This window comes from Polistes dominula, unplaced genomic scaffold, assembly GCF_049000335.1.
Source record: "Polistes dominula isolate Pdom_NZ unplaced genomic scaffold, Pdom_raw_medaka contig_82, whole genome shotgun sequence".
Taxonomy (NCBI): domain Eukaryota; kingdom Metazoa; phylum Arthropoda; class Insecta; order Hymenoptera; family Vespidae; genus Polistes; species Polistes dominula.
The window spans coordinates 7492472-7502406 of NW_028301046.1; the positions used below are offsets into that span (position 1 = coordinate 7492472).

The following is a 9935-nucleotide window of genomic DNA, read 5'->3' on the forward strand; positions in this document are numbered from 1 at the left end:
AGAAAGTGAGGAAGATAAAAAGTAACTTTACGTATTATGATTGTCATACTACAAAATTTAGAAAGGAAAAAAATACGTTTAATAATTATCCAAAAAGAATAAAATCAAATCTCTGAATAGAAAAATTCTATTATTGCAAGAAAAATAAAGGGCAGAGTAAAGTTAATTTCAGTTCTTCGTTGCTTTTTTTTTTCTTTTTTTGTCTCGTTTACAATAAGATTATTATTTTTAACATAAAATCATTTGAAAGCAGTCACTATATAGTATATAGCAGAGAAAACACGTTTTGCGGTTTAGAAAAAGAGGTCTCTGATCTTTCCGTTCTTTACCGCTTCTCCTGCATTCTCCTCTTCCTCCTCGTTCTCCACCTTCTTGAAAAAGTATAAAGGGTTAACCAAGAAAAGCAGTCTTTCCTTTTCGGTAAAGAAGAGTTGATATTCGAGATGAGGTTCAACGAACTCTCGTAAGTTATCTCTAGCAGCAAGTTTTAAGTGAATGACTTTGACGATGGTTACCTACATAACAAGAGAAAGTAAATGCTGTATATGAAAGGCGAAAAAAACGATGATAATGATAGGGTAGGATGGGGGGTAAGAAAGGGTAGGATCAAGTATGAGAACCAACGTAACCGATGTACAGATACAACCCTTTTTCAACATGGCATCCCGATAAACACAATTTCATTTTAATACGATAAGAAAATTGTTACAAACCTTTGTACTACAAACTTTTATATACGAGCCGTTTATTTTGAAAGTGGCCTAAGTCTATTTATAATCGAATTGGAATATTGAAGGGTTTGCATTGAATTAAATTTAAAAATATAGATAACAGATATGACATAGTAGAATAATATTTTTCGGTTTCTAAAAGTGTCAAATTTATCATCCCAATTAGCATAATTAATATTATTTAAGAAATAATATGTTTTTGATGGCTATGATTGGACTTTAGGCCACTTTCAAAATAAACTTTTTCATCACTTCATTAATCAAAAAATTTTCGCGTTAACAAATCTTAATGAATTTAAATATTTATATTAGTAACAACTGTCTTCTCTCACAATGAAAAGATCATGTAAAAATGTAACTATTATGGTAGATAATTTGAATTTTTTGGAAAACGGATTTTGCCACTTTCAAAATAAACGCCTCATATATACTGTATAACATGATTTTTATTTAACACATTTAAAATATTAAATTATCTTAAAATAATAACAAGATGGTATAATAGAACTCTGAGTTATCATATAAATTGTGGGTTTCATACATAACATGGTATTTTTCTAGAAACCCATCTATAGTGTTATAGGAGTGGGTGTTATCTGTACTTGAAAATCTATCCTTTTTTTCGCCACCTATACCTGCACACCTGTAATAGATGGGCGTGCCGTTGTTTAATGCGTGACTTAAAACCTACTTTTTACTTGTTAATTATTTCGATCTCGAATACTGAGAATATTACAAAATCAAAGGAAATATTTAAATAGCTAGTGTTAAATACTCAAATATTTTTTATTCATCTTACATTACGGAATATTACGAAATGTTCAAATATTCGACGAGTAACAAAAGCTTGAATATATAGAACAAATATACATCACTCTACTAAATTTAATATTCTTTCCTATAAATTTTTACAATCAATTAAAAAACTCGTTCACTTATCAACTTTCAATCGAACTATATTGATACTTCTATCATTATGAATTATCAAAAGAACCTTCTAAATAAAAAAAAAGACCACTTTTAAATTTATTCATTTATTAGCTGAACAATGAAACATAAAGTAATAATTATCATTCGCAGCTAATAGGTTGAGAAACGCTGATGATAATCTATCAGGTTTCTCACGTAGATCGAATGAATCTGTTTATATATATATGAATGTACATGTATATGAACAATGTTCAGTGATCAAAGTGCGAAGATCCTGAGTATCCTTGTACGGACCACTGACTCGATTCAGCGATTATTAACGAACGATAATTCATCAACGATATTATCATTGTTGTGTAGCAGTGTTGTTGTATACAGCACATACCTACCATCTTATATACATAGATCAAATTTATAAGATAATCCCTACGTCAGATACTCTCTCTCTCTCTCTCTTTCTCTCTCTCTCTCCCTTTCTCTCTCTCTCTCCCTTTCTCTCTCTCTCTCCATCTCTCTCTCTCCATCTCTCTCTCTCCCTTCCTCTCTCTCTCTTTTTCTTTCTTGCTTACTGTTAAACCTTGTCATCTCGCCGATGAACAAAGACTAATGTAAGATACACCGATTGGTCATCGGATATAATTATAAAAGTTTAACGTCCCGTACAAAATGTTGTTAAATCCACTTCGTCGTGAATAATTATTATATCTCAACAAATTTCATCTAATCTAATAGTACGTGAACGAATATTTTCAATTTATCACTTCGAACGATGAATTTTTTCTTACCACCCCCTTCCCACCACCATCACCAAAAAGTGGTGACACGTAAGAAGGGGTTCGAAAGAATTTTACTTTCTTGCCTCATTTGTTTTTTTTTTGTCGCTCGAACAAATTTATCGATCGATTATTACCTTTTTCTTTTTTTATTAAATACGTACAAATTTTTTTAATGAACGTGAAAGTTGAAAAAAAAATCAAAGAAAAATGAAATAAAAATAACTTTAAAAGAATATAAGCTTGTGAGCTTTTCTTACGTGAATAAAATTGAGAATAATTCTTGCGTTAGCAAAATTTTAATAACATCGGTGGAGTACGAAGTCCGTGGAGTTTATTTGAAGAAGGAAGGTCAAGACGAAAATAAAGTACCAAATAGGAACGTTTCTGCTAATTGGCTACTGTCCCAAATACACACACACACACACACACACACACACGCTTCAATATTATTAATGTAATTTACCGAAATAAAAAAGAAATCACTTTTTGAAACAAAAAAAGAAAAAAGAAAATTCTTGTGTAACTTTTTTTTGAAATTTATTTCTGATTTTTTTTTCTTTTTGTTTTTTTTTTTTCAGGGTACCAAATTATGGATTATCATGGAATATTTGGGTGGCGGTTCGGCTTTGGACTTGATGAAGGCCGGCAGCTTCGAAGAAATGCACATTGCGGTAATATTACGTGAAGTGCTCAAGGGATTGGATTATCTTCACAGTGAACGTAAACTTCATCGTGATATAAAAGGTAAGTATTTTTCCTCTGAGAGATTATTATGGACAATTTTCCCTCACCTCACTTCTCCCCTTGTTTTATTCGTGTGGTATTAATATATAATAATAATAATAACTAACTAACTTATATTAACCCTTTGCACTCTCGACGAAAATCTTTTTTCGTTTGACCGAAACACCAACAACAACAATAACAACAACTCGAGACAATTTTCCGCATATTAGTTGAATTTCTTCTACGATTATCTTCAAATGACTGCACACGCAATTTAACGTTTATAAAATTTTTATATTTATATTATACTTCGAAGAAGAAGAAGAAGAACATTTGTTAAACATTAAGCTTTGTATTGTCTTTTCTTTGTATGGTATTTTACAAAAAAAATCTTTAAAATGTATCCTTGACTTGTGTCGGGGCAAGTATTTCCATGTTACTCTATGTGCCCATAATTATGAAAGTGGTCAAAGTCATATATTTTTTTAGATGCATAGCCCTTTGCACTCAAGGGCTCCGCTATGGAGACAATGAAGAAAATAAAAAAAAAAATAAAAAAAAAATAAAAAAATATAGCAAATTTAATTTAATCTACAACATATCAACTATACTTTTCTTTTAATGCGCATATATAATTTCCTTATAATATGTGAATATGATCTTTCTATCGAAATGAAGTTGCTGATAATATGAATGAAAAAAAACTTCGAGTGCAAAAGATTAAAGAATTACATTTGAATACTAAATGAATTTTATATAATATTGAAATAACAAACACTATCTAACGGTTCATTTTGACAATATCATGAAAATTACATTGAATTAAGTTAGTTTAAAATAATGTGATATGAAATAACCAATAAATTTATTTTCTTTTAATTTTAACTTAGATTATTTTCATAATTATGGGCACATATGTGATTTGGTGTCTTTCGTCAAGTTTTATTCAATCAGAGTGAAACCTTGCAATTATTTCTTAACTCCTACTATCAATACATATTACATCTCATTCAATCAAGTAAAAACAAAAACTTGATCTCGTGAATCTGACATGAGATATAAAATGACCGGCTATTTCATCGACGAAAAATCTTATTAATTTTTCATTTGAATTCAATCTTATTCCATCCTTTTCTTATTCTTACGTAACTTCGAAAATAATATTCCTATTCTCATGACTGTCGAATTCAAAACTATCTTCGAAGAAGCATTTACATAACAATTCATGTAAACGGCGTATTTAAAATTAGTAATTGTTTTGCACGCATATATTGTTGATTTTTTTTTGCTTGAAATAATATATTTTTATGTATTGTTAAATCATATATGAAACGATATTACCCAAATAATACTTAAATAAATATCGTTATAATTTCGAGTATAAAGGATTAAATAAACGAACAAAAAAAGAAAAAGGAAGAAGAATGAATATGTGATTTGTTTTTTAGTTAAAATAAAACAACAAAAATCTATTATACATATTACGTTGATACTGGCAATCAATTGATTTAGTTAATCTGAATTTTCAGCTGCAAACGTTCTGCTCAGCGAAATGGGTGACGTCAAATTGGCGGATTTTGGTGTTGCTGGCCAACTTACTAATACCACGAGCAAACGTAATACCTTCGTTGGTACTCCTTTTTGGATGGCACCGGAAGTTATTAAGCAATCTGCTTACGATTCTAAAGTAAGTTAGTTTTAATTTAATAGAAAATGTGATGACGGTGGGTGATAATATTTTGTTATTTTGTATTATTAATTTTATCATCAATACAAAAACAAAATACAACTAATATTTGTTATTCCTCCGATTGTAAAGATTTGTACACTCTACTAAATTGATTAAAATAATTTATTTATCGTGAAGGCCAAAATTTACCGAAGACCTTTTTCTCCGGACAGATAGTTTATTTGGAATTGGATTGTTTATGTTGGATAAATTAAATCTAACGAACCTAGCATGTGTTCAAATTTATACAGTCTGGAAATAAGAAAGGGAAAACAAACGCAAATACTAATTCAATGAGAACGTAGTTTAATTATTTTTAATTTTCTTTTCTTTTCTTTACAAATTACATCGCAAATAATTATTAATTGATTATTTATTATCTGCTCGTTGCTTAAAAAAATTTATAAAGTTTATAAAATAAAATAGTAATAAAATGATATAATAATAATAATATTCCTTGATGGTTGTTCGTTTAATAAACAATTTTTATATTATTTAAAACGATTATTATTCTCGTAGCAATATAGGCAAGAGTTTTAACTAGTTCCGTTACTTCTAAGAAATACGTTCGCTTAGTCGTTAATACCAGGGGTTCCCAAACTTTTTAGTCCTATCGCCCCCTTTCCTGAAAAACTGAAAAATTGCTTCCTAAATTGCTATTTTGCTATTTTCCTATTTGCCACCACAACCACAACTCCATGCCCTTTTTTTAATGCACACCAGCTAAGTTCGGGTCAATCGCTCCCCTGAACCGCTTTCATCGCTCACCAAGCTCTCCAGGCGCGAAGATAAGAAAACAAAAAAGCCTTAAAAAGGGAATTTTTTCTAATATTTTACTACTATTGGCGTTGTATAGCAGCCAATATATGACATTTTTCCTTTTTAGTAGTTCATTTCCCCCACCCCCAAAGTTCACTTATTGTCGTCATCGTTCCCCTGGACCGCTTGACATCGCCCACTTTGGGAACCACTGGTTAACACCTTCGTTAACACCTTGCAAAGGTAACGTAGAAGTAAAATTAAAAAGAAAAAAAATCTTTTCTTCTTCCTCGCAGGCTGACATTTGGTCCCTTGGCATTACGGCGATCGAACTGGCAAAAGGTGAACCTCCCAACAGCGAACTACATCCTATGAGGGTCCTTTTCCTTATACCGAAAAATAATCCACCTCAATTAACTGGAAATTATACAAAACAATTCAAAGAATTCGTCGAGGCGTGCTTAAACAAGGATCCCGAAAATGTAAGTACTAATTTTCATCTTCTTTTACCTTTCTTCAAAATCACTTTTCCGATAAATATTTCAAAATGTACGATTCAATTAAATGATCAATTCAAAATTGTTTTAATTTTTCGTAAAAGATTCTAATTGTGTTCGTATCTATTGACATTTTGGACAATAATTTTAAAATATACGTATTTTGGGGGTTTTTTTGTTTTTTTTATTACATATTATTTAAAAAAAAAAAATAAACATTACACGTATTTTTTACAATCATAATCATTTATATAGGAAATATACTATAATGTTATTATATTATATTATAATATAATAATATGCTTACATTTTTATTATAATATAATAGTATGTTTATATTTTAAATATATTATAACATAATGAACTTGTAAATACCGAATATATAAAGTATTTTTATTTTATTGTATATAAAATATTTCTCACATAGTTATTTCTGAGAGAAAAAGAATAAATTTACGTACTTCCTACAATTTTTTTATTATATATAAAATGCAGAAACCAATGATCTCTTGGCTCGTAATTTGTGTTGAACATTTTTATTTTTATTTTTTTATTCATATAAATTAATATTAATTTTTTTTTTGGAAAATATTTTTAGGGGAAAAAAAATAAAGAGTAAAGAAATATTCGATCGAGTAGAAAAGTAAATTCCTCTCTCGCAGTTTAACGATCAACATAGTAATACAGAAGGAAATTAAAGTGAACGCGCATCGAACTGGGAAAAAACCATGAAGAGATTCAATTTCTCTAAAAACCAATGTGTGTGTGCACGCTTGCGTGTGTGTCTGTGTATACTCGTGACGATTTTTATTTCGTGACGAACCAAGTTGTAATACTCGTTTACTTTTCTTTTACGAATTTTCTTAGGATAACGCTTCATCTTATTTTTCTCTACCATTTTTAAATATTGTCTTTTATGAATATGTATTTTCATTTGTATTTTACTACAATCCACCTACGATACGAAAAAAACGTCGATAATCATTTAATAAATATACGTACGTTGATCTTTTCATGAAATATATCAAAATTATTCGATTATTTATAAATTTCCAAACAATAAGTTACAGAAGTATAATTTATTTCTTTTTTTTAAATATTATTGTTAGTTTCAAACAATCAATATTTCTCTTTTGCAATGCAACGATGGGTTTATAAACTTTTTGTCGATTCTCGTGAAAAAAGAATATACAATATTCCTTGATGAATATAAATTTTTCCCCAATATACCTACATCCCCTATAAATCAAATTTCAAATAAATACGCTATACTAAATAATTAATAATTTATTGCATTTTGATAGTGGTCATAAGAATAATAAAACATTCGAATACTACAGTAGATAATAAATTATTGAATAAATTTCATTGCATTTACAAATTTGACAATGATTGTTTATACTTCCAATGTATGAATATTACTGTGACTCATTGTCAATGTGTTGTATATATGTATATACATTCAATATATATATATAATTAATTTATCATCTGCGATTTTTCATTGGATCTTCTTTGTTGTTTACCATATAGAGGCCGACTGCGAAGGAGCTGTTAAAGTTTCAGTTTATAAGGAAGGCGAAGAAGAACTCGTACTTGATCGACCTGATTGACAGGTACAAGAAGTGGAAGTCACAACGCAGCGAGGAGTCCGAAACGGAAAGCGAGAATTCAGACTCGTGAGTATATATATATATATATATATTTATCTACTTGAAAGATGATCGTCATCTTAAATAAGATTTTCTTTTCGAAACGTTAACGTAACTAAAATTTACTTTCTACATTATTTTTCTCTTATCCCCTACACTTTTTTATCAAGCAATAATAATAATAATAATAATAATAATAATAATAATAATAATAATAATAATAATAATAATAAATTTTATATTTTGAAATTATTTAACGTGTTACATAAATATTTGATATAATATATTTACATTATATATATTATATATTAATCTCCATTGTAACAAACATTTTTATTACTTACTAAAAAGTTACTTGCTACAATGTTAAAATATGTTGTTATTTTATTTTTTGAAAGATATAATATTGTTTCTTATTAAATAAAAATTAAAATTTTGATGATATTGAAATAATCTCGAAAAGTTTTGCAAAAGAGAGAAAAAAGAAAAATAAATAATAGTTATTCTTTATCTTTTTTAGGGAAGAATCTAAGCAAGATAGTGATATGGATGAGCCATGGATAATGACGGTGAAGGGTCCACACGGAGTTAAAGGGTCCGTAGTACCCATGTTACCATTGGATGAACAGCCTACCTCGTTGACCGTAACTCATACACCGAATCATAGGTCTTCGAATCATAATCAACAAACTAAACTACACGCGAATGGTGCTTCACGATCACCACCTAATGAATCGACCTTGAATCATTATAGAAGTGATTCTAGAGACTCCCTTCGTGACGGACAAAGCAAGCACACGACACCAGTAAGTAAAAATCATCGAGAAATTTGATCGATGATGACAACAAACTTATTTATATATTTGAATTTTTAATGTATTTTGAATTATACAAAAGTATGGGTTAATTATTGTAATTTATATAATAATATTCTTCTGTAAATTATTAAATACATTTTGATTAATGTGTGAGTAAAGAGAAAGAAAGAAAGAACGAACGAATGAAGTAGGTTGACAGTGTTATCAAAAGATTTTAAAATTAATGAGAAAAGTATTATTATAGAATATATATATATATATATATATATATATATATATATATATATTATTATTAAATATATTATTTCATAGTTGCGACCACACGAAGCTGCACCACCGCCACCGATCGACACCCGAGAGAAAAGAGACGAACGAGATTATCGTGATTCTAGTAGAGAATCAACTCTGAGAGAGCCAAAGGAATTGCGGGATAGCAGAGAAAGGGATAGGGATGGAAGAGACAGAGAAAGGGACAGGGAAGGTAGAGAAAGAGGAGATGCTACTACGAGAGATAAAAGAAACAGTAAACCGGATGTACCAGTAGTACCAATGGTAGACCATAGATCTGGTGAAGAAAAACAACGACCAAGGAGTTCGCAAGAACTTAAACACCCACGAAGTGCTGCTCTTTCCACCGTTGTTTTACCCCTCTTATCAGAGGTAAATGTATAAATCATTTTTTTTAACCCATTACCCGCCACAAAACAAAAGTACACAAAAAAATTAAAATTATTCTATAATGCTTTTCATAATAATAACCTGGAACTTTTTTTTTGCCATAATTGTTGTTGCTTTTTAATTTAAATATAGAATACGTTGCACTATTTCATTATTTTAACTAGATTTCATTTTAAAGTTGCAGTTATTAAAAGAAAACAAAATTGGAAAATGTGTCCCAAAAATAGGACATTGGCGGCTAATGGATTAAATACAATTATAAAAATAGAATAAAACATGAAGTAACGTTTCTTTCTTTTTCCTTTGTTTTTATTCTTTTTTTTTTTTTTTTAATCAATGATCAAGCTTCAACGAAAACACCAGTATTCAGCGCGAGATAATAACGGCGAAGGTGGTAGTGGCGTTGGAAAAAATGGTGGCGCGATAGAAGAATTACGTGGTGCCTTTGAAATGGCTGAACGTACGTCTCCAGGAATGACCGAAGCTCTAATCAGGGAACTTCTTAAATCATTGCTTCCGGCCAATCACTCGGAGGGTCGTCTTTCTATGCTAATGGAAAAAGTTATTTTGAGGTAATTTGATTTTATTCGTTTAAACGACATATTTATTCATCCAACAATCATATAGTTATATTAATAT

The 9935-nt window shown here is 29.4% G+C and overlaps 1 protein-coding gene across 4 annotated transcripts in view; it reads left to right on the forward strand.

Moving 5' to 3' along the window:
• The window catches only part of GckIII (Germinal centre kinase III), a 137183-nt gene that overhangs the window by 121537 nt on the left and 5711 nt on the right, over window positions 1-9935 (forward strand). For all 4 annotated transcript variants that reach the window (XM_015324182.2, XM_015324179.2, XM_089175189.1 and 1 more), the window contains 7 exons: window positions 3016-3181; window positions 4693-4850; window positions 5948-6133; window positions 7682-7827; window positions 8321-8606; window positions 8931-9278; window positions 9642-9868. In XM_015324182.2, coding sequence (XP_015179668.1) covers window positions 3016-3181; window positions 4693-4850; window positions 5948-6133; window positions 7682-7827; window positions 8321-8606; window positions 8931-9278; window positions 9642-9868 — 1517 coding nt within the window. The remainder of the gene's footprint in view (window positions 1-3015; window positions 3182-4692; window positions 4851-5947; window positions 6134-7681; window positions 7828-8320; window positions 8607-8930; window positions 9279-9641; window positions 9869-9935) is intronic.